The sequence below is a fragment of the Varanus komodoensis genome, unplaced genomic scaffold, assembly GCF_004798865.1.
Source record: "Varanus komodoensis strain SLA01 unplaced genomic scaffold, ASM479886v1 scaffold30, whole genome shotgun sequence".
Lineage (NCBI taxonomy): Eukaryota > Metazoa > Chordata > Lepidosauria > Squamata > Varanidae > Varanus > Varanus komodoensis.
This window is the reverse complement of record NW_025335762.1, coordinates 2230359-2254305: the sequence shown is the minus strand read 5'-3', so window position 1 is coordinate 2254305 and position 23947 is coordinate 2230359. Positions and strand designations below refer to the sequence as shown.

Genomic DNA, 23947 nt, shown 5'->3' with positions numbered 1-23947 from the left:
ATGGCTTCTGAGTCACTCTCTAGGGGTCATAGGTTCACTCCTAAAAGGTGTAATCCTATGGATGTTGAGGCTGGAAAAGGGCCTAAAACTTCCAGTATGCCCCAGCTGGTCACACTCCCAAACCTTTTTCTGTCCAGACATCCACCGGTTTGTGCCCTGAATCCCATATTTACAACTGGCACCGTGATTCCAGCTGGGATCAGACATCTCAGGGTGTCGTCTTTGCTCATCAGAAATGACACTGCAGGCACGGCACCCAGTTTGCCACGGGGCCCTGTCTGCAGCAGCCGCACTAACTGGGAAAGACACACGTTTCCCCCAGCCGTATCGTTCTGCAGCTGGAAAACTGGGAGAACAAGATGGTCTCAACACAGTAGTTTTTCCCGCGGAAAATGGTTTGGATTGTCTGCAGTAACGGTGGGCTTTTTCTTTAAGCATGAGGAGAGCGGTGCAAAGACTCAGAGCGGCCCTATCCCACTCTTCCCAGCCTGGTGCAATCCAGGCAGGGCCGGTAGCAAGGCCGGCACACGAAGCAGGTCCCCCCGGCAAAAGCCCCCTGGAGCTGCTTCTCCGGATCAGCAACGCACCTCGCTTACTCTCTGCCTCTCCCTTAGCAGGCTAACCCAGGCACGCCCCAACAGCGCCAGACACGAGGGCCGGGCCTCCTCCTCGTGGGAGTGCAGCCAGCCACACTTACCGGGGCATTTGTAGAGCTTGCGGGCCTGGGCGATGTCGCCCTTGCTCAGCCGGGTGCGCTGGCCGATGGAGGGCTGCATGCCGTTCACATTGTATTTGGGTAGGATGGTGTCTAAGAAGATCCCCCTGAAAAGGCAGCAGAGGAAGTGGGTCAGTGCCCTCCGGTTCCCACACCCATGGCCCGTGCAGACCCCAAAGTCAGCCCATCCAACAGCCTTCCATCAGGGACTTCACTGGGAATTTAGTTTGTAGAGGAACTGGAGCGAAAGAAGGCCTGGAAAGAGCAGGGCGGGACACAAGCGAGGCGCCAGTACGACAGGCGTGCAGAAGCGTTTTCATCCCGGGGCTGCACTTCAGTTCAGAGCCCTTCTGGGGGCCACATTTATTTATTAGATTTACACCCCACCTTTTTTCTTAGAATGAACTCAGACCAGCTTACAACAGTCTCCTCCTCCTCCTCTAATCACCACCACAACAACTCTGCGAGGGAGGTTGGGCTGAGAGTTTGGATTGGCCCAAAGGCACTCAGCTGACTCCATGGCCGAGCGGTGACTAGAACCCGGATCGCCTGAGTCCCAGCCCTGCGCTCTTATCCATTACACCACCCTGGCCCTTTTTTTGGGGGGGGGGCGGTGAAGACAAAATGGCAGGGCCCAGAATTGCCAGCATTTTGGAAATTAGTGTTCTTCCTGCTTACCTTAGGAGAAGCATTTCAACCTTTGAGAATAGGAAAAAACTGCACATAAGCAGGGAATACAACACGCATTAGTGGTGTTTTGGGGACAGGAGGTGTGGTTGGGGAAAAAGGGGTTCTGGCCATCTGGGAACGCCAGTGGGAATGGATCTGCCCCCAAAGCTGAGATTCTGCACCTGTGCAGCTGAGAACATTAAGGCCTTAAGGGCATTGTCAGTCCTGGGTCCATTTTCCCCACCTGCACTGCCTTGTCCCTCTGTAACGCACAGAAGATAACCTGAGCTATATCTGAATCGGAAGCATGCACACACTTGCCCAGACGAGAGGTCCCACGTCCATAAATGTGGCAGAATACACTGAAATATTTCTTTCTACTGGCCCTAAGAAGTATAAGGAGGAGCAAGAATCTGACCTACAAGACTCTTGTAGACCTTTCCAGTCAGTTTTGAACTGGGAAGAGAGAACTGAGTCCTAACCTAACAGTCCATGAGCTTCAGGAGACTTTCCTGGCATAATTACATTAATTAGCATTGACTGTGGGTGCTGGTAAGATTAAGCACGACCTGGCAATCAACAAAAATGTTCGCAGTGAGTTAATTTACAGATCGACTTGGTTTCAGGGGAGTGCAGGCTTCCACAGTGGTGCTATTAGAGGGGCATTACATCTCCGAAGTCTGCATGGCCATAATTACTACCTTCCCGAGCAGAAATGGAGATGGAGCAGGAAGCTGAAATCAGCGCTAACCAGAGAGGGGAGGCAGCAGCCGCTCCGTAGCAGCTGCATTCCGTGGCTGGCACATCCACAAGCTGTGCCCGGACCCACATCAGCCTGACTTGGCTCCATCGCTCCTGCCGTGGCAAAGAAGCCACCTTCCCAGCTTCCTGACAGTGCTTGGGTAGCCCAGGCTCTGGCCGACAGAGGGAGACTCAGGAGAGGAAGGTATTTCCAGGCTCTCCAACTTGAGTTGGAAGAAAATCGATTCAGGCGACTGATGAAAGGTACCACCTCTTAGGGTAAAGAGTCACTGCAGACTGGACAAGCCACATGAATACAGAACTATTTGGAGTCAGGGCCACTGGTCCATGCAGCCTGGCACTGTCTACTCTGACTGGCAGCAGCTCTCCAAGACAAAGAGCCCTTTCTCAATCCCGTTACCCAGAATTCTTTTGACTGCAGCTGTTGGGAATCTCCCCTATATGGCCACTGCTCTAGGCTCCGATTCTGAGCTGTGGGCCCCATACGTCATAAAGTACAGTGCTTTCTTCACTAGCAACGTGCCCCGAATTTTGAGGCTGGAGATGCAGAGGAAGCACTACTATCGGGGCAAGCAACCTCTGCTGAGCAAGCCTAGCCTCTCCCTCCACGGTCCCAAACCACTCCAGCTCTACTCATGTTGCCAGACCCTGCTTTATATGCTACAAAGCCTTCTGGGAAAAGGCACGGAAGCCAGTGATTTTAGGAAGCAAACAGGTAACTAGAAATCCTGCATTTCCTGCTGTTGCTGTGGGGAGTAGGCAGCTTTAAAGCAGAGGATTTTCCTGGCGCTAAACAGGAAGCAAAAATGACAAAATTGAGATTGTTGTACTTTGGGAACATCATGAAAAAGCACAATTCACTGGAGAAGACAATTATGCCAGGCAAAGTTGAAGGCAGCAGAAGAATAAGAAAAAATACAAGATGGATCGACTCCATAATGGAAGCTGCCGCTTGAGTTTACGACTGCTGAGAAGGGCTGCCGAGGGCAGGACATTTTGGAGCGCCCATAAATGGGTGCTCTAAGTCAGAGATGACTCATGTAGCAACAACAAACAGGACTCTCGGGACGCAGAAGAGGCAGAGTCCCTGGGTAAAGACACTCTCACTGTTACGCGCTATCCTCTGACTTGGGGTGACCCTATGAATAAAGCTCTTCAAAGTGCCCAATTCATAACAGCTCTTGCAAATTCAAGGCAGTGGCTTCCTTTACAAAATGGATCCAACTCATAGTCGGTCTTCCCCATCTTCTTCTGCCTTCTCCTTTCCCCAGCACCCTCATCTTTTCCAATGAGCACTGCCTTCTCATGATGCACGTGAAATATGGCCGCCTCCGTTTCGTAATTTCCTGCTTCCAGGGCAAGTTCTGGCTTGCCTTGATCAAGGACTCGCTTGCTTGTCTTTCAGCTGGGCCAGAGTCTTCGTAAAGCTCTCCTCCAGCACCGCGGTCCAAATGCAACCATTTCCTTCCTGTCAGCAACTGCAAATCTGCCATGAACTCCGCAAGGCTGGCACCAACCCCTTTTTACTGTTGCAGAGGACTGAAGGAAACCCAGCAGGATGCCAGTAATTCCCTGTACAGTATATGCCCCCCTTGCGAGAGCGCTGGATGCACTCCTGAACCTTTTCTGTAACCTCTGGAGAGGAGAGACGCATGTCTTAAGACTGGCTGAGCTGCTAGTCGGGATCCTGGATTCCCTCCCTAAGCTTCAGGGGAGATTTGGGTCAGCTTGGCTAGGGCAAGAGGGCAGGAAGTCAGGTCTTAAAGGCTTTGTTCTGATAACCGTACAGCAAAAGCGGCAGTGGGGCAGCCGCAGGAGGCCCTGGCTGAATTTTTGCAGCACTCAGAGCAGGGCTGACTATCACAGCCTTTCAAGAAAAACAGGAAAACGCATGAAAACATAAACCAAGCGCAGAGATGGAGCCCTGCAAGTGATGATGACGTTTCCATGGAGACACCAGCTGGAAGGAAAACACGGAGCACATTAGAATGACCTTTTTGTGTGTGAGATAGTGGCGGGGGGGGGGGTATGCCCAAGATGGGGCAGCACCTGTCAGAATGGCCTGAGGGAGCGAAGAATTATATGTGCAGGGAGAAAAGGGGAGCTCAAGTAACAGAAGACGGCAGCTTTTCTGGAAAAGAGGCGAGTGACTTGCACTGGGTGGGTTTGCACGACTGCAGTGCAGGGAATAAGCGGAGGGGGGGGGAGCTCGGTAACCCTGCCATGTGTGGCAGCTGGATTTGCTTGGTTGCTTGTGCTGGGACGGCTTTTCGTATCATCCAGGCCAGAGCAGCGTGGCTCCGGGGGAGGCGGCGATCCTCAGACAAACACAGCCCCGAGTGGCCACGCTGTGATGGTGCTGAGCAGGTCGCTGGCCGGGCTCCGGTCCCCCCAGCAGCTCGGCACGCATTTCAGGCAGTGGACTTTGCCGCCCTGCGTGGAGATGCAAAGGAGCTGCATGCAGAATGGGCATTCCACCCCTCAGCCCTTTTCCGAGGGAGGCCTCCACTGGGATGCATCACCCTGCATCCGGTGGGAGCACTGCATATACACAGAAAATATCTGGAGGAGATATTCCCAGCTGGCAGAGGAAGCATGAGGGGAGACTCGGGAAAGCTGGCCAGAAAATCTCCGTATAGCAAAGACTTTCTGATTTCTGTGCAAATATAATCTTCTTAAAAAACAGGAGCAAGAGCTTTGGCTGAGGTAACTGGCATTTTGAACAAGGAAACACGTATGCCTTGCAACAGTGGAGAGTAAGTATTGCATAGGGAAGGTCGCAAGGAAGTCAGTCATGAGAGACAGTGTGGTGCAGTGGTTGGGAGCTCAGGGCTGGGGCTCAGGAGAACTGAGTTCTAGTCCCTGCTTGGCCATGGAGCCAACCGTTTTTATGGTTTGGACAGAGCCAGTGTGGCGTAGTGGTCAGAGCCTGAACCGGGACTTGGGAGACCTGGGTACTCATCCCTCACACAGCCATGAGGCTCACTCGGTGGCTTTGGCCAGTCACTGACTCTCAGCCCAGTCAACCTCACAGGGCTGTCGTGCGGATAAAATGGAGAGCAGCAGGAGGATTATGTAAGCAGGAAAAAGGCAGGATGCAGATACAGTGAACATTTCGTATATCATAGAAACACAGAAACAGAGCGAGTCAGAAGGGGCCTCCCGGGCCATCTAGTCTGACCTCCGGCACCAGCCGGCTCCGCTCACGACATGCCCACCATGTGCATATCAGGGACATGGTGAAGCGGTAAAGTGCGGAAAGGCTGTTTGCAGGTGAAAGTTAGAGCTATGCGCTTCACAACCAAGATCATATAAATAGCCATGTAACGGGGTCCCCCATCATGCCATTATTTGATGCCTAAAATCAGCAAGGTGAACCGAAGAAGAATGCTCTTCCCTCTGCATCGGCATAAGGGGAGTTCCACTGTTAGCCAGGGGGACGTTTCCTTCGCCCGGCTGTCCATATGGACTTGCTTAAGGGAAAGGGAGGTGGGCCCTTTCTCTGCTGACCTAAAGTTTCCATCCTGCTGCCCCAAGCAATTTTCAGGAGTATTTTCCTGGCTCACTACACTCATTGTTACACCTTCCTCCACTTGGCAACAGCCTGTGCCTGGCAGCTCAAGTGGACCAAAAGAAGCGATGGAATTTCAACAAGGAGCAAAGGGAAGTTTGCTGTAGGAGGGCTTCTCCCAGCAGCCCTGCGAAGCGTTGCAAGACACCCGAAAAAGCCACACTTCCTCCTGCATCTCTCCAAATCTTTGTCAGGGCATCACCGCAAACAAACATGCATGGAGTTCTCCTGCAAGTTGTGAACGAACTGTGCCAGTTGCTGCCCACTGACAGCTGCACCCAATTTCCCAAGCAGGCTTAAACATACCAAGCTTGCTCTGGGAAGATGCTTGCAAAGCTGGTGGGATTAAGCAAAGCCCCGGGAGAAATGCTGGCAAATCCGGGAGTACAAGCTCGCTAGATCCCAGGGCTGACCGTTGTTCTTGTCAAGAAGAGCCGTGCTAGGTCAGGGCAAGGGCCAACCGGGCCCAGCATCCTGCACACACAGCACCCAACCCAGCTGCCTGCAATCACGCCCTGCCTTCATCCTCCCAGCAACTGGGAGCTGATGTATCTGCTACCAGGGGAGCAGGCAAGCCGCAGGACCAGCTCGCCTCACCTGATTCTCCTCCACGACTCTGCCAGAACCCCTGTTAAAACCATCCGAGTAGGCGGCTCTCATTGCATCTTGTGGCAGCAATGTGCAAAGTTTAACTAGGGAGTGTTCAAAGTGTGCCCGGAATCGGAGGTGCACTCTGGCAAAGCTCCCCTTCATTTTGGTGGCCCCAGACTTGAACCCTTGCATGAAGACGTGCTGAAGCCCACAGCTGCAAGAGGAGGATGTGTCGCATTGTCAAACCCGTGGCCTGGTGCTGTTCTCCCAAGGCCCAGGGCCAACGCCTTGAAGCCTTTTAGCCCTGCTGATTGTTTCCTTGGGTGCCCCTGCTCATTCACTTGCCTTTTCACAGAAAAAGACAGGAGAAAGGCGAAGGGGCAGCTGTTCCCATTCATCCTCTCTCACCATCTGGTTGGCTTTGGTGGATTGGGTCCAGAGAAAGAGGGTGAGTGAGTAGCTAGCAGCAAAAACAGGACCTACTCCAGCAGATAGGACCTACTCAGGGCATCTTGCCCAACAGTCCCCCCAAACCTGGAATCAGCAATGCTGAAAGCATGAAGCTAGAGCAAACTTCCCCAAATGGGTGTCTTCCTGGTGCAATTTCTCAATTTCTTTGGATTATGGCTGCTGAAGGCTTTACACTCTGGGAAGGCGCCAGGCTGGAGAAAACTGGGCTAAATCGGGGGCCAGGGCCAGGCCAGGTCTACTGGCAGCTACAGGCAAGCCCAGACCAGAAGTGTGTATCCTCCAGCCGAGGATCCCCGAGGTTGTTTTCTAGCGCTCAGGTGCAAGAGGAACAGCTTGAGCTGGAAGTGCAGCAAGGAGAAGATACTTCATCAAGCAGGCACAAGTGGAAGGGAAGGTATGACGGCACAACCAGGTATCTGAAAGGCTGCTGCAGTGAGGAAGGCCACAATCTCTTCTCCATCGCTCAAGAGTGCAGGACATGGAATAATGGACTTCAGGAGACAGGAAGCCGGGCTCTGGCTGAATATTTTTCCCACTGCTAGAGCAGCACAATGTAGTTTACTCAAGTTCTTGGGGTTCATGCACTGGAATCCCCAGGAGTTAGAAACACAGAAACAGAGTGAGTCAGAAGGGACCTCCTGGGCCATCTAGTCGGACCCCCAACTCCAGCCAGCTCCACTCATGACATGCCTACCATGCGCATGTTCAGAGACCTGTAGAATAGTAGGCAGAACCGTACTAGGGGGCTGTACTTTCAACCACCTTTAAGTAGAAGTGGCTGCAGAAAACTTCCAGCTACAGGCACTGTTGCTAAAGGCACAGGTTCCTCTACGTGAAGAAAAATGGGACATGAACGGCAGGGCTGGCTCTTCTTTGCGCAAGAGATTTGGCACAGTAACCGTCCATCCATCACAGTTACAGCTACGTTAATTTTCTGGAAGGAGACCCAGAGATATGTCCTGGATAACACTGACGACATCTCTAGTCTGAGCATGCCAAAGAGTGCTGCGCAAGCATGAATGCGCCACATGTTACACCCCCCTAGCCTGTGGCCACAAACATTTGCGGAGCACGCAGGAATCTCTCCACTGAGCTGCCGATCCAGCCTCCCCGCGGCAAAAGGCTGACAAACCTCACAAGAACGAAGGATGGTTCCGAGACGGGAGGCCGAGCGGACGAGAGCGGAGCCTGACGGCAGGCAAGGGCACGCTCCGAGACAGGCTGTGGTGCAACGCAAGCATGTCTGCAGCAAGCTACAGCTGCAGGATCCAGGCAATGCGCTTTTGGCCTCATCCCAAGAGTTCAGATACAGTGCTACAGTAATTAGCCATTTGTACCTCCAAGACGTAAAGCAGGCATTCTTTTCACCCTCCCGGCTCTCCTCCTTGTTCCTCTCCTTCCATAGGTTGGTCGTTATCATGGCTAAACATATTTTAGATACAGCCGTTCTAACAAGGATATTATATTGACCTCAGTCTTTTCTTTAAGGATTTTCCACCAAGCAGCTCTTCTGCAATTCTTTTGCTTGTCAAGTGACTGCAACAGTTTATACTTCCCTTTCCTTCTAAGATGGTCAAAATATTCTAGCCTGATGCATGGAGTGCGCTATCATTTGATGCTGCCACATTCTCTTTAAATTCCTTTGAGAGCAGAGGCAAGGTGTTTCCACGGATGGACCACTGAGGCAATTCCAGGTGAACAAGATTTGGCTCTGTACTGGTTTCCTGCCTCTAAGACGTCGACCGGGCTTATGTACTGAGATCAAGATAGCACTGGCTGATACTCTGCAAGCAGCAGAAGGGTGGAAATCGCAGAGGGGTTAAAGAAACAGATGTGAAGCTACAATCTTGTGGGGGAAATGCTGCACATTTTTGACTCTCAACAAAAGGGTTAACATTTGACTCTTTCCTTATGGAAATCTAAGCTCTAGGTTTCCAGGGAATCGTTCTGCATTGACCCTGGAGGGGTGGGAACCAGCTACCAGTGCTGCTCCAGTGCAGGCTGGGAGGAAGGGGCAGAGCATCTGGAGGACTCCACCCAATGGGAAAAGGCTGGGCCACGAGGGTCAGGCATGGGAGCTCTCTTTATTTAAATCTCCTTCTGGCTAGCAGGGTTCTAGCTGCAATCCAGCCACTCATTCGTCAAATCACTTCCCACAAAGTTGACTCATCTGAGGAAAAAGGCTGTGGATTTAATTTCCTTTGGAGCGGGAACCAGCTGAGTAGGACCCTTTTCCATTATGTTGCTTGCCGCTCTTGTTAGCAGCAAAAAGAGAGGGCGCTGCAGTTTTCCTGTGGTGTAGCACCATAGCCAGCTATTGCAGCTTCCACCCAAAACTCGGAAAAAGACCACAGTTTTTCTGCCGTGGGGTTTTCTCCATTCATTTTTGGTAAGGGTGCAACTCAGCGAAGGTAAGGTAAGAGGAAGCATGCACACACTGGCAAGAGTCCAGGGTTTCGTATACGGATCTTCCAATTCCATTTTATCTTTGCAACAAGCCTATAAAGCCGGCTACACGAAGAAGTCAGGGTTGGTCCAAAGTCACCACGCTCAAAGCCAAGCGGGATTCGAACCGGGGCTTCCCCAATTCCAGTCCAGCACTCTAATTAATTTCTCACTGTAGCATTATCAACTCCTCTCGAGCTTATAAACAAGGACGCTCCCCCGGCGAGCACCAACCTACCTTTTGACTGACATGCGTGGGAGGAAAAGTTGGATGGCGGTGGAGGCAAGGAAAGGCTTGCCGGGCTCTGCTCGGAATTCGCTCTGCAGAATTTACTCTCCGTCTACATTTCTTGCGTGAAACTGGGGGGAGGGGGAGCGATTCGGACTCTAAGCATGCCACAAGACTAAACCGCGGGGCTTAGACATGAGAATGCCTGAGCCCACGCTGCCAGACGACAAAGGTGAAACTGTTCAAACGGCCAGAATATCCTGACATCCGTGCAGCTGCCCGGGGATCAGGCTGCACGCCTTCAGCAGAAGACTTCTCACTTTCCGCAAGAGGTTGCTCTGTGGGGGTGGGAAATGACCCTCCCGACAGTTTCATTTGTGCAAGGCACCCCCCAAACTGGACAACTGACACACGTGCACCATGGGAAAGCAGAAGCAAAGAAGCTCTGGATGTGGGGAGTGAGGGAGGAGCGAGCGAGAGTGGAGAGGCATGGAGGTTTCACGAGGGCACGGACTGCCTTGGCGAAGGTAAACACTCAACCTTGTTCCCGATTCCTAGAGCAAGCAGGAAGCCGTGGGGTCACTGCCAGCCCTTGTCAGGGCCTGCCAGGTCTGTTTTGACAGGGCGCTGTGTTTGCCTTGGGCTGTCACGTGACGAGGCCGCTCCAGAGCAAAGCTCATTCAGCTGTTGCTACAAGACGACCTCCTTGGCACAAGCCTCTTAGCGGGATGCAAAGCAGGTCTCCTCGGGGTTTCTCCGAGAACAGCCGGCTTGCACGGTGCTCCAGAGTGGGGAGAGCGGACGCTTTCCTCCCCGCTGCCCCCGAGAGCAGCCTTTTCTCCCCAGTCCCGCCTTCGGCTTGCCCCCCAATCCCCCCGCACGCCCCCGAGCACAAGTGTCCTCCCAGCCACATGAACGAGGCAGCTGTTCCTTTCTCTCCTGACGCTTGCTCGGGCATACGTGGGAGCCAATTCAGCCGTTTCCTCCATGACCGGCCAGGGCGGGAGGGCAGAGAGCGTCAGGGTCCCCTGCGTGCCTGGCAGCCCGGTCGTGGCAGCTCCTTCCGACGGCCTCACAGGAAAACAAATGACGGAGGAAAGGCAGGGCGTCTCTCCGCATCTGCAGGGTTCCCTGTGTGCGCATCTTCTTTGCCCCAACGGCCCAGACGGCTGCATTTGGGTAAAAAGCCTGAGTGGTTCCACCAGAAGTGCTGCTCGGCTCTTGGCTGCATGGCATCGGCTGGGGTGGCCGTCGCCATCCAAAAGACAAAGGGCTTAGGAAAGCCCCGCGAACTTGCATTTGCTAATCTAAATATGCTCAGATCTCTGGGTGTGTGTGTGTGTGCCTCTTTAGAGGACTGTCTTCTGAGCAAAAAGGGATGTATGGATATGGGGGGGGGAGCAGGAGGGGGGCACATGAAGGAAAAAATTCCTCAGGACCCCTGGACCTCTACTGGGGTTCATGGCCTCCCAAAGGTTTGGGGCTCCAAAGGACAGCTCCGGGACGCCTGCTCTAATGGGACGTCTCCTAATGCTGCCCCTTCACCAGCTCTCCCATCTGCCTTTGCCTCCTTCCTTCCTTCCCTCCCACTGTGCCAAGTTCCAGGGCCAGCTGAGCCCTCGGCCTGAGCAGCTGCTAATAAGAGCAGAGAGCGTTGTGCTGCACGAATCGGGCTGCTCGATGAAGAATGGCCTCGGAGGACTGCAGGCTCAGCTTGAAGTGGCCCGTGCCATGACCTTGCAGTGCCCCGATGATTGGCCTTTCTTCCCAGAATGCAGAGCCCTCCTGGGAAGAAAAATACCAGGAGTGTCGCTGGGGCAGGGGTGGAAACCACGACCTCAGGAGCGAAGTCTGGCTCCTCGGGTAACTCCCAGATGGCCAGCCCTCCTTCCTCTGCATCAGCCCCGTTCCCACGCACGGCTGCCTGGCCTCTGTGCAGCCGCCCCCTTCCCAGGCACTGAAACGCCCCGCCAAGGCTTAGTCACTGCCAGGGAGAGCACCAGCCACAGCACGCTGGTCTGTTGCGTAATCCAGGCCCCGCCCCTTTGACTTTGGCCCCACCCCTTCCTGGAGGGCTTCTCCAAAGCGGAATTCAGGCTGAGGCAGGCTCCCCGCCCAAGACAGGGGCACCCACATCCAGGGCGCCAATTCTCCAGTGCCTGCCCGGGGAATTGTCTGGACAGAGACGACCTGCCTCCGCGCAAGGGGCTGCTCTGCTTCGCCCTTTGCACCTCCAGTCCCACTGGCATCTTCACATCTCCCGCAGCCTGTTGGCCCCGCTGGCAGGGAAGGAAGCGCTCAGCCCGAGGCACGGCGTTTGGCTGGAAGGCAAAGGCAAGCAGAGGCGGACTGAGCGCACGGACAACGCAAGCGCGTTTGGGCTCTCACTTGGAGAAAGTGTTCCTAGCGTAGTGCATGATGCTGTCGAAGTCATACATCTCCCCCAGGGACTCCACCTCTTCCAGTTCCATCTTCAAGAAGTTGTACTCCTGCCCTGTGGAGACCGCGGGAAGGAGAAGCATGAGGAAGGGAGGCCGGGCAAAGGGGGAAGGGCCGGGCACCCCCCACTCCCGGTCGCACGGGGCCAGCCCTGGCCAACCCTCCCTCCTGCGGGAGGAACTCTCAGCCCATCTGGCGAAACATGGCGAAACATGGCGAGGGCCGTCCCTTGCACTGGGGATCGAGTGACTGCAGACTGAGCCAGGGGCCTGTTGTTTCTGGCTTAATCAGTGCTTAAATCAGCACCACGATTCTGGGCCCGCGTGTGTCTCTTCAAAGCCCCCGAGAGCTGCACAGAGTGCAGAAACATAACCCAGGTTTCCCCAAGCTGGAGTTCAACTCTGCTGGCTGGGGGATTATGGGGGCTGTAGTCCAACACAGCGGGTTGTGGCAGGTTTACAGACACTGCACAGGTGGACATGTGCAAAGCCCTATGAGGAGAAAGCGAAAAACCCAGGCATGTTTAGCCTTGGGAAGAGAAGACCGAGAGGAGATTGGCTAGCATTTTACATGCCCTGGAAAGGCTATCACAAAGAGGAAGGACGGGATCTCTTCTCGATCATCCCCAGTGCAGGACACAGAACAAGGGGCTCAAGTGACAGGAAGCCAGGATCTGGCTAGATGCCAGGAAAAAGGCCCAGACTCTGCGGGTGGCACAATGGACCAATCACCCGGGGAGGTGGTGGCTCTCCCACCCTGGAGGCCTCCAAGATGGACAGCCCTCAGGAAGGGATGCTTTAACTGCTCAGGACTGTGGGCAGGGTGGGACCCAATGGCCTTCTTGGCCCCTCCCAACTCTTCTCTTCCGTGATTCTGTGCATTTGGGTGCTACTTCAGGTGCGCGGGCACAGACTGGGAGAGCAATGGAAAGGTGAGGGGATGGGAAATGAGGGGGTGCAGGTGTGAAGGGGTGATGGAAAGAGAGCAGGGCTCCCCCAGACCGTGCCCCACACACACCAACTGGACATCTCTTGCTCGCCCTCAGGGTCCTCCTCCCTCTGCAAGAAGAGCTGGAAGGAAAAGGGAGTCTTTACCTGGCTGGATGTTTTCACGGTAAATGGCCACGTGGTCGTCTCGGTCTGGGCGTGTGTGTTCGTGCCAGAAGCCGATCACGTGGCCCAGTTCGTGCACCACGATGCCAAATTTGTCACAGTTTTTCCCGATGGAGATCGCCTGCGGGCCGCCTCCTCTGCGCCCCACGTAGGAACAGCACCTGTGCAGCACAGAACAGGAGAATGTCCAAGCCCACACCTCACGCACACGCGGGCTGAGGCAGTCTCACGGAAAATGGGAACACGAACGTGTATTTCTGCATGTCACATTTCTGGACCTCCCAAGAGCTGAAGCCTTCCGCTTCTTCTATCTTGGGAAGCAAGAGGAATCAGCCGAGGATAAAGCCAGCTCCTTTTGTCTTTGCTCTCTCTCTCACCGAGAGAAAAAAGAGGAGACCTGGATGAGAAAAAGACCAGATACTGGCGGATCTGAGCCATGCGCCTTCATATGATCCCCACCGATGTTTAGTTGCAAGCTTTGGCATCCTGCTGCATCTAAATGAACCGGCCTGGTTTTAAAAGAGGCTGACAGCAAAACCACATGGCCAGACAAGGCAGAGAGACAAAATCAGGCATAGGAGATCTCGCCAAAGTCCCGTAGAAAGGGAAGGCCCGTAAGGTTTGCATGCAGGTGGTCTGAGGTCCAACCACTGGCCTCTGTCAGTTAGGAAAGCATCTTAACCACAGAAATCCCTGGGGAGCTGCTGCCAGTCCGTGTCAGAAATACTGGTCTAGATGGACCAGAGGTCTGGCTCTGCAGCTTTCCATGTTCCTCCAGAGAAGCCACACTGCAGCAGGCAGGTGGGAAACAAGCTGGTTCCTCTGGCCTTGAGAAAATCACTTCCATCTCGCAATTAAATCTCGTTTAAGGCAGACAGCACCATGAGTAAGACAACGTGTTGCAATCCAGGCCGGGGGCGGTAGTGGGTGGGAGGGAAAACACAACCTTTTAAATGGTTAAGAAATCATTAATACTGCCTTAATCCTGCTGCCTTAGACTTTGGCAATTTCTCTAACCTTCCCTTGCAGCTTTTCTTAAACAAAAAATTTCCAGAGTTTAAACAGTGGTGGTCTTGCAACTCTACAAACAAGGCCTTGGCACCAGGTTAGCGCTGCCGTTTTGTTCAGGATGGAAAAACAAGATGCAGCAGCTGCTAATGGCTGGTGAAGAAATGAGCAAAGGGGGTTGCAGTTGGAGAATCATGCAATCCAGTTGTTTGCGTGTAAACATTTTAGGATCTCTTTCCCTCATTTCTGAACTCTGCATCGTAATCAAGATGAACCAAATCAAACCATGATGTATTTTAAAATAGGTCACCATATGACTCACAGAGCAATTCTATCTAGCTGGTGTGACCCCTAACCAAACCTAAGCAATGTATCATAAATGGTACAGGCCTGTAAAAGCATGAGAAAAGTCCTGCTGGAGCCTACCAAAGGACTGTCTAGCCCAGGGCTCCGGACACACGGGGGCAACCCAGCTGCCCACAGGATCGCCCAAGCAGGGTGGGCGTGGGCCTCCTCCTGCCCAGCCCCTCGGCCACTGGGGCGTGCAGGCACGACCTCTGCTAAAGGAGGCAGCCCATGGCCAGCAGGGCTAGTAGCCACACGTGCCTCCTCCCACACACACCTGTCCAATTCCCCTTTAAAGCCCTCCAGATGGGCAGCCGCCACCACCTCCCACGGCAGCACATTCCACAGTTTAACTGCGATGTTGCGTGAAGAAGCATCAAGATGTTTTTGAAACGTGTGCGAGCCTGAAGAGACACCCTGTTCTGTGATGGCACCTTTCTGCATTTTGCATCCAGCCCTTGGTCGTGCTCAAGAACATACACCTGTGGCCATGAAACCCACTAGCGGCAGACTGTTCTAACTTCCTGGGAGCGGCTGCCCACCTGGGACGACCTTCAGGGAACAGAGGGGCTCCCAAGATTGCACAGGTTGGCTATTATTGCCCTGAACCAACCTTTCCCAACCTAGTGTCCTCCGACCATTACCAGTCAGCACAGCCAACAACCAAGAATGCTTGGAGATCTAGTCCAAAATCTGTTGGACGCAAGGTGGAAGGCGGCTTGTTTAGACCGTGGGTAGATTCAGTGCCATTTTTGTCGATGCAGCTGCTCATCAGTTCATTATGCAGGGTTGGTGATCCATCACACCTAGCTATACTGCCCAGTAGCGTATCTAAGCTGATGCGCGAGTTTGGCCTCCAGGGGTTCTTGAGACTGCTACTCCCATTCAGACATTGTCAGCTTACAGTTCCCACCAACCCTGGCCAGAACAGCCAATCCTGAGGGATGATGAGAGAAAGGCACAAGCTCAAGTACCTACACCACCCACCACCGGAAAAGTATCTACATGATGCTCACACAAGAAAAAGATTAATACCACCTGCCAAACTCATCAAAATCCTGAACTATAAAACACTGGATCCTGAAATCGGTGTTATGGATATTGACTTAAAATTATCTGGCAGGATTTTATTTGCTTTGGTGCAGTGCATGGCTTATGGAAGCACCTAACACCTAATGCGTAGGGGGATAGGATTGCCTCAAAGTCCCTTCTCCCGTGAAGAGGTGGGTGGTCCAAAGGCAAGGTGCAGTGTCAAAACAACCAGAGCATCTTAGCCTCAAGTTCCTACTGGCAGTAGCTAAGCCTCAGGAGAGGCGTTCCCATCTTTCAGAAAGGTTCCTTCCCTCTTTTTAAATCAAACACTTCCAGAAGATTTAATGGAAGCCCCCTTGACACCGTCTTTGAGCTAAAATACCCAATTTGAGAACTTTGCTATGCACCAACCAAAAGCGAGTCCCTGGGCCACTCTGAGCAGGATAAAACAGATATGGATCCAGGCCCCTGGGAGCTCTGCTCCTTGCTTTCAAGTTGTTCCAAGCTCTGATTCAGCCTCTGAAGGCAAACGCTTAGGCGAAGGGAAGCAGCCCACGGAGGCCTGGGGGGACTGTTTTCCTGGAAGACTGCGTAAACACACCCACACAGAGCAATCAGCTGGCTTTTGGCCCCTGGGCTCATTAATCACTCCACGTGGCTGTGTGCCTCTCGAGCGTCCTGGGGAGCCCAGGGGCTGTTGGGGATCTCCTGCGGCAGAGCTGGCCTTCGCTTACCCGCACGGCCTGTATGTAAACACAATATAGCTGTCTTCATCATTCCGCTCCAGAAAGGTGACACAGGTGTGTTTCTCCCAGTGGCGCATGGCCTGCCGAAAGATGGCTCGCTGGCTACCTGCAGGAAACAGGCAGAGACAGAAGGCTGGCTAGTGAGGAAGATTTTTCTCGGGCACTCTCTGAACAGCGTGAGGAGTTGCCAAGTTGTCACACGCAACTTGTGGCAATGCTAGTGAGTGTACGCTGAGGGCAAAGGCCTTTGGGAAGGAACAAGGCTCTTTGCAACAGTGGATGGAGCTACTTTTGCAAGAGGGCATGGAATTCATTCCCGTAACAGCCACAGAGCCAATGGGGTGTCTTTGGGCCAGTCCCAGACTCTCAGCCCGGCCTACCTCACATCACTGTTGTTGTTGGGATAAGATTAAGAACAGCAGGAGAATGATGTAAGCTGATTTTAGTTCTTTAAAAGAAAAGGTGGGATATAAATCTAATAAATAAATGCAAACTTGAAGGCATTCGTTCCACAGGGAGGAATACTCTGAAAGCTCATCTTCAAGTGAGCCCTAAACAGACCTCAAATCCATGCAGAACCGCCAGGAATTCTTTATATGGCCTCACTGACTAGGCAGTCCATGATTCAGAGTTATAAGACTGTAAGTTTTAATATACAGGGATATGATAAAAAGAAATCTAAATTTCTTTGCATCAGTTATTTTTCGAGAGAGGCTTACTAGAACCCATTTTGTAAAAAGTAAATCTAAAACATCCAAATCAATTATATTTTATATCCAGTTTTCTTCTTCCTCCTATTCTTCTTAAATAGCTGGTTTTTTATCTACCCAGGCTGGTACCACTTGCACTGGCTTGGAGGCGACAGAAAAGAGCTCGGGAATGCTAGCTAGCTTGCAAGTGTGACAGAGGCAGGACTGAGGTTCCAAGGCGTAAGACCAAGCCTGGCTCAAAACAGACAGAAAGTCAAAACGTCCTGCTTTGCCACTGGGAATTCAGCAAACAGAACAGCCAAATACTTCGGGCACAGTTCACTAACGAGGTGCAAGCGACCTGGTTACAACCCACAGCAAACCAAAACAAAACAAGGGCCGGTCCGGGAATGTCTGACATCCCAGCTCGATGCTAAAACACGGGCAATGGACCAGGGGTTTCAAGGGAATGCACAGCCTCTGCCTGGCTGCTTCCCTTCCCAGAACGGAGGCCAGGCTCCAGGGATTTCTGAGTGGTCATGAGGCAGACAAGGAGGGCGAGGAAGACCTGGGTACGTGCTTTGCAACGCACTGTGTCCCGGCTCGGGTGAGAGTGAGCAGACGGGGAGACACACGACATGGCAGCGCACCACAGCTTAATTTACCCATGGAGGCAATCGCGTTGTGCATTTGCCGAGTTCTGTGATCCCAGGCAAGAGGGGTTGTTTGAAGCTAGACAACCCTCAAAGACCCTCCCAGCAACCCATGGGTTGGTTGAAAGTGACCGAATCTTCAAGGCAGCCTGCTGTCTGGCTTTTGCAACATGACAACGTACAGCAAGCCGGGAGATCGCAGAAACTGTGCAAAGTGCCGGCATGGAACAAGAGCGGCCGCAGGCAAATTAAGCCATGGTGATGGTGTTCACTGATACGCACTGAAGCAGAACGTTTTTGGCGCAGGAAACACAGCGATTCATTCCGTTTGTCATATTCTGTTCGGTCTGGAATTGCGGTTGCCCAAGAAAGAATGCAGGCGTTCTCTTCTTCAGCATCAGCTTGGAGGCTTGCACTGAGCAGCCAGTTTGGCCCAGTGTCCTAATCAGCTCCTTCCAATCAGCTATTCTTGGATTCTATGAGGATGCCCGGCTGCTTCATCGGACACATTCACCACAGCCGAGCTATTCACGAGAGGTGGCAGATTGCTTTTCTGTCTCTCTCTCTGCTTTAGGAGAAAACCATCCTTTCACAGGGAGTGAACGTGCCGACTTGTTCTTCAACTCACCACTGAAATTCCCACTGATCACGTAAGGGATTACTCCATCTGGCCACACCCGCTCGGGACGGGAAGTGGCGGCCCGGCGACTCCGAGGTCGCCCCCGGCCCTGCTTCCATCGCCTCCTCGGCTGTCTCTCGGATCTGAGGCTGGTGCTGTTTGAAGCGTTCCCTGCGGAATGAGGACAACGAGTGAATTTCAGCAAGCACCTCTGTTTCCCATTTAGGATGGAGCCAGGGAGCCCTGCTGGAGACCAAAGTGGCCCATCCTTGGCATTTAAGCCCCAAGGGCAATAAAGAAATATGAACCTGAGTTGCATCTCATTGACCAATGCTACTTATATCCTGCTTGGTGTCATAAGGGCTCCAAGCAGTTCATGTAAGAAATGCATTAAAAGCATTATTAAAACAACTTGTAATTATAAATACATTAAAAACATGATGGAAAGAGCAAGATGGATCAGTGCAATTCCATGTCAAGGAAAGCTTGACTGAAAGGGGGGCTTCGTCAAGAAGTGAAGTTTACCAATGCCGACAATTCAGATAGCATCCAGACCATGGTTTATTGTGCCACAACACCAGTGATGTTACTGGTGCCACAACACCAGCGGTGAAACAAAACTCCTGGCCAGGGTGACAGATATTGAGTTTCCCACTGAGTTTGTCCTAAAGACAGTGTTTAAAATGCACACCCGGCTTTCAGCCAGAATAGGTCTCAGCATCAAGGTGCTGAGATCTTGCTATGCTCCTGCTTTCTACTCCAGCCCCCATTGTTATTGTTTGTAAATACTGATTATTAGTGAGCAAGTGCAACACCCAGGCTCTTCATCAAGAATGGAATAATGGATTGGAGTATCCTATTTTGCCCAATCCGTGTATCGCCTTGCTGGCAGCAATCACAAGAAGGGGTAAAGGATCTTGGGCTACATTTAATTCAGCCAAAAAATGGAAGTTTCAAGTATATCAGATGCCACACTGTCTTTACAAGAAGTGTTTATATACGTTGGCTGATTGTTGGAGCTGTAAAACAGCTAATGCTGCTCTCATGCCTATGATTTGACAATGTCTCTCTTTGGAAGGAGGTAATAATATGGCTAAAAGTTGTGATGGAAAGTTCCATAATATTTATAGACATTCACATTCTTCTTAACTATCTTTTTTGGAGCTTAACACAATGTCAGTATAAATGGATTCTGCATGTCCTTTTGACAACTTAAAGACTAAAGCTTCATCACGGGAAGGCCAAACGGCCGTCTGCAATAGCACAGTGAGTTGCATGCCTGATGAATGCTTTGATTTTTGAAAGGGGGGCATTCAGGCATGATTTGCAAAGGGACAAATACTCGGATACTGGTATACCGCCTTTGCTGAAGTCCATACATAACTATCCCAAAGAACAGTAGCATATTTTGCTCTATGTAAAATAGATTGGGGCACATAGTATATATGTATTTATTACAACAGATTCCAACTTCATGTAAGAAAACGGTATTTCTCTGGTTTATCATTTTTGTTTCTGTTTTGACTTTTGAAACTCACAATAAAAAATTCAAAAATACTTCTGCTGCAGACTAAGATGCACACCTACAAAAAGGTGGCCTGTAGTCCAAGATCGGGGGCTTATTCCAATTTCCCAAGTCGGCTAGCCCCTGCACCTTTGCACCATAATAAACTTTTTGCTTCACTCCTTTTTTCTCTAAGTTTTCCTTTTCCTCTCTGATTCTGCCCCTCACATTTTCCTCATTTCTGTGGGAAACGCCTCTTTCCAAACTTGTTTTCATTACCCTCCAGCTATTGCGTGATTTACAACTCAGTCCAGAGGGAACAGGGAAGCTTGGATGGCGTGGCCCTGCTAATGTAGAAACGCCAGTGCTTCATCCCCGCAAGCCCTGGTTCCACTACACCACTGCCTACAGGCTCCTATTTGGTATACCTCTTCCCCACCTAAGACGTTCTGTTCGCCTTGTAGGATCAGGGCAGCTCAACCAATCACTCTGTGGCAGGAAGGCAGACAAGTCAGGCACTCCCAGAAGCGTTTCCAAGTGCCCGGTACCAGAACCAGCTGCATCCAAAAGCATTTTTATCACCACTGCGGCCTCCATTGCCACCAACTCCCTTGACACAGTGGGGGACAGAGAGTAGTTTACCACTTCAGCTCCTGCCAGACCGAATCCCAGACAAACTCTTTCCAGACAAACGGACTTCTGTGCCTTCTCACTTATCCCTCCTCTTGCATAAACAAAGTGGCTGACCTTCCAGTGTCACAGGCTCCTTGATCTACTCTTCAAACTCCAAGCTATGTTTTCTGTTATTATTTGTATGGGTTCAGTGCCTAGCTAGCGTTGGATGGGTATTCAGCCTGGTCCTCAAAGAGCAGCAAGGTCAATACGAAGCTCCGAAGGAACCAGAAAGCCAGGCGGAGGGCTGACTGTGGTTCTTCCAGTCCAAGCCTTTTGGCGGCAGTTGTGTCAAGGAAACCGGCTAAGTTTCCCTCTTCTCCTGGGGGACAGTACTAGGGCAGGGTAGGACACGGGTAGCTCATTCACAAGCATTGCGTATTTGGCTGGGGGGGGGAAGCAGCTTCCCCCAGCACGCACACACAGAGAGGTTTTGGCTGGCTGCGTTAAAGCAAGATCGGAACCAGCATGGAAGTGCCAAGACCCTGGTCTCCAAATTGTCTGGAATGCGCTCTCTCAGCCAAGCTGCTGCTTGGCAGAGACCCTGCCCTAAAGGGACAGGGATGAGCAAAGAAACAGTCCAAAAGCCAACACCAATATTTCACAGCTCAGTTATCTGGCAAGGGGACACCCCCACTTGCCTTCGATAGATTGCAAAGTTGCTGTTAAGGCCTCGCCTTGCTATTAAATGTCCAAAGCCTATCCGTGGGCCTTGCCACATTAACTGGGTCATTCCCACTTCTCTTGCATGGCATTGGTGGGCAATTTGTATCCCCCTTGAAGATCTGAGACCCAGTGTGGTGCAGTGATTAAGGCTGGGGCTGGGACTCAGGCGATCCAGGTTCTAGCCCCCACTCAGTCATGGAGCTCTGGGTGATTCTGAGCTAGTCATAGCTTCTCAACCCAGACGACCTCACAGGGTTGTTGTGAGGATAATTTGGAGGGGAGGGGAATTATGCAAACTGCCATGAGTTCTTTGAAAGGGAAAAAAGGCAGAATATCATTGTAATCAATCAATAAAGAAGCAAGTGAACTCCCATCAGCCCTACATAGCCAATGGTGAGGGATGCTGGAAACTGCAGACCAAAACATGTGGAGGGCTACACATTTTCCATCCTTAGCTGGCAGCAGGGCTGGGTCACAGAAAGAGTCCAATCTTCACCCCAAAGTAGGATAAAATGCGTGGGAATTATCCAATTGCAGCCAGATGGCCCAGACGAAGCAAATGCCCAGATTCCGCCCGCCAGTCACTCTAGTCCCTTTCTTCCGTTTGGAACAGAGAAAGTGGCTCGAGAGCGAGCCAGCCCCCGGGCCCACCCAGCCTCACAGTGTTCACTCTGACCGGCAGCAGCTCCTCAGGGTTTCCACCAGGAGCTTTTCCAGCCCAAGCTGGAGATGCGGGCACCAAACCTGGGCCGCTTCAGCACGCAGAACAGGTGCCGCTGAGCTGCTTCCTGACGCACTCCAGCATGTCATGCTGTTTCAGAGCAAACCCAAACACCCAGATGGCCTATCTTGATGTGCAGCTTTTGCTGGGATCGAGGTTCCAGCGCTATCCATGCATCATTATTCAGCCTGTCATCTCTTTTCTCTTGGAATGATTACCCCAGGGCTGAACAAATGTCGCTGCCAGGGAGATCATTTGTGGTGGGGGGGGGGGGGGGACACCCCTGTGATAAATCTCCTAATCCCCTGCCCCCTGCTGCCAGGGAAATGCCGGCAGCCCCATAGGCGGCTGAGAAATGGACCCATGTGAACCCAGTTACTTTTGTCCTCTTGCAGATGAACCCAGCTCCCGTCAATATTATCAGTGGGCCAGTGCCCAGTAACAGCAGCTGAGCTAACAGTGGTCTTCTGAGGCCTGGCTTTCAGCAGAAGCAGGGTGAACCTAGCACCGTCTTTCTGTTTATCTTTGCTGCACTGACTTTCCTCACCAATCGGGCCGATTTGGGAAGGCCTTTAGCCGAGACTACAGGGAAGGTTTGGGCTGAGGTTCTAATAAAGCAGAAGAAACAGAGGAAATGGGTTTAGAACTTTCCTGCCACGAAGCTTATCTGAGTTCCAGGCTGCCGAATTTGCAGAAAATCAAGCCCAAACTGTTATTAATGCTCTCCAATCTTTCGGCTTTCCTGTATAAAAACAGCAGGTCTACAAGCCTAGACTAGGCCTGCATGAATCCATGGGTTGTCAGGCTCCTGCTGGGCAAAGAACACATGTTACCGCCAACCAGCGTCTACTTCCATTTTCTTTCCAGCTTGCAAAACAAACCTGGTTGTTTCCTGCAGTGTCTGAACCCAGAACTCTGAGTTGTTGAAGGAGAAACAACACAATGATCCTGCTGACCTTTCACACTTGACCCAGGAATTGCAGGAGAAGACAGTGTGTACCGCATATGTACCACTTTTGATTCAATCAACAACCCAGAAATGTCGTGTTTCCAAGCTCTGGGTTGTGTATGGGTTAAACAATCCAGAAGTAACCCAACAAGTGTCCATGGTTTATCGTTGGGTTAAAACTCCAGAATGTTTATCTGTCCACAACCCAGCATTCTGGGTCTGGAAACTACAAGCAACAGCTCAGAGCAAGGGCACTGCTGAGTTATTTTGTAAGCCAGAAAGAACGTAAAAGCAGTGTGTGGTTGTGAAGTAGTGTGCTCATTCAGTCCTACAAGGCTACAACAACCCAGGAGAACCAGGTCCACTTGTACAATCAGCAGAACGAAAAGCCGAAGATTGTCTTGAGCTACCCTGAGAAAAGTCTGCCTGAGTATAAAACAGATCAAGTTGGGAAGAAGAATTATTGGAAGAAGAACGAACATCTGCCTTTTGCGACTCATACGTGCGAAATACAATTTTAGCAAAGGCACACGGTGGCAGTGAAGAAAAAATAAGGAACGCTGTCACAATGTATTAGAAAGAATATAAAGCAAAGTTGCCCACTGCAATCCAATTACAATTCTGTTCTGGTCGCTAAACGACTTGGCTAAACTTCAGCCACAGGCAAGCAACTGTGCATTTTTAATTGGAGGACCGCTTCAGCGTGTTTAATGGGACCTGCTCCCTAGAAAGCGTGCATAAGACTGCAGCCTTAATAACCAACTTGTTATCAGAAGCAGAGAAAATATATGTGGAAAAGTTGGCTGGCGACAAAGAAAAAATATATTTGACAAGGTGAGTGACCCCCCAAGGGAACTCAGCCTACGCCAGAAGACAGATACCAAAATAATTTAATGAAGGCAGCCCAGAGATCTCTCTGAATGAACTTGTTTTCTGAACAACAGACGCTATCAAGACATTCCTCTACCATGAGAAGTGCATTTCCCCCCATTTAATAATGAAATTCATTTATACTTGCATAGCACCAGAGGGTCAGATTACATGCAATGCTTAAAGCACATAACATCAAGTTCTGTGCTTATTTTTTCGACTCAAGAGTAGCAAATTTGGGGCCCCAGCTCAGGTTCAGGACAGCCGTGTGCAGGTGCGGGTGCAGGTGGGTGGTGTTAACCCTGTCCTCCCCACTACAGTGCCGATAAACTCACTTCCTCCCCACGCAGCTGGTGAAGAAGCAGCTTCTTTGGAGAGAAGTTTCCCACTGGTACAAGTAAGAGTATCTCTCCAGAATCTAAAAGCAACCCCCAAGGAGGACTTTTTTGTTGGATGAAGCTGGGGAGGA

General features: G+C 51.6%; 1 protein-coding gene across 2 annotated transcripts in view; it reads right to left on the bottom strand.

The window, feature by feature from the left end:
- The window catches only part of BMP1 (bone morphogenetic protein 1), a 70915-nt gene that overhangs the window by 40832 nt on the left and 6136 nt on the right, over window positions 1–23947 (bottom strand). For both annotated transcript variants that reach the window (XM_044437418.1, XM_044437416.1), the window contains exons 3-7: window positions 18106–18267; window positions 16124–16241; window positions 12987–13165; window positions 11842–11947; window positions 698–822 (exon numbers count right to left, since the gene is read on the bottom strand). In XM_044437418.1, coding sequence (XP_044293353.1) covers window positions 698–822; window positions 11842–11947; window positions 12987–13165; window positions 16124–16241; window positions 18106–18267 — 690 coding nt within the window. The remainder of the gene's footprint in view (window positions 1–697; window positions 823–11841; window positions 11948–12986; window positions 13166–16123; window positions 16242–18105; window positions 18268–23947) is intronic.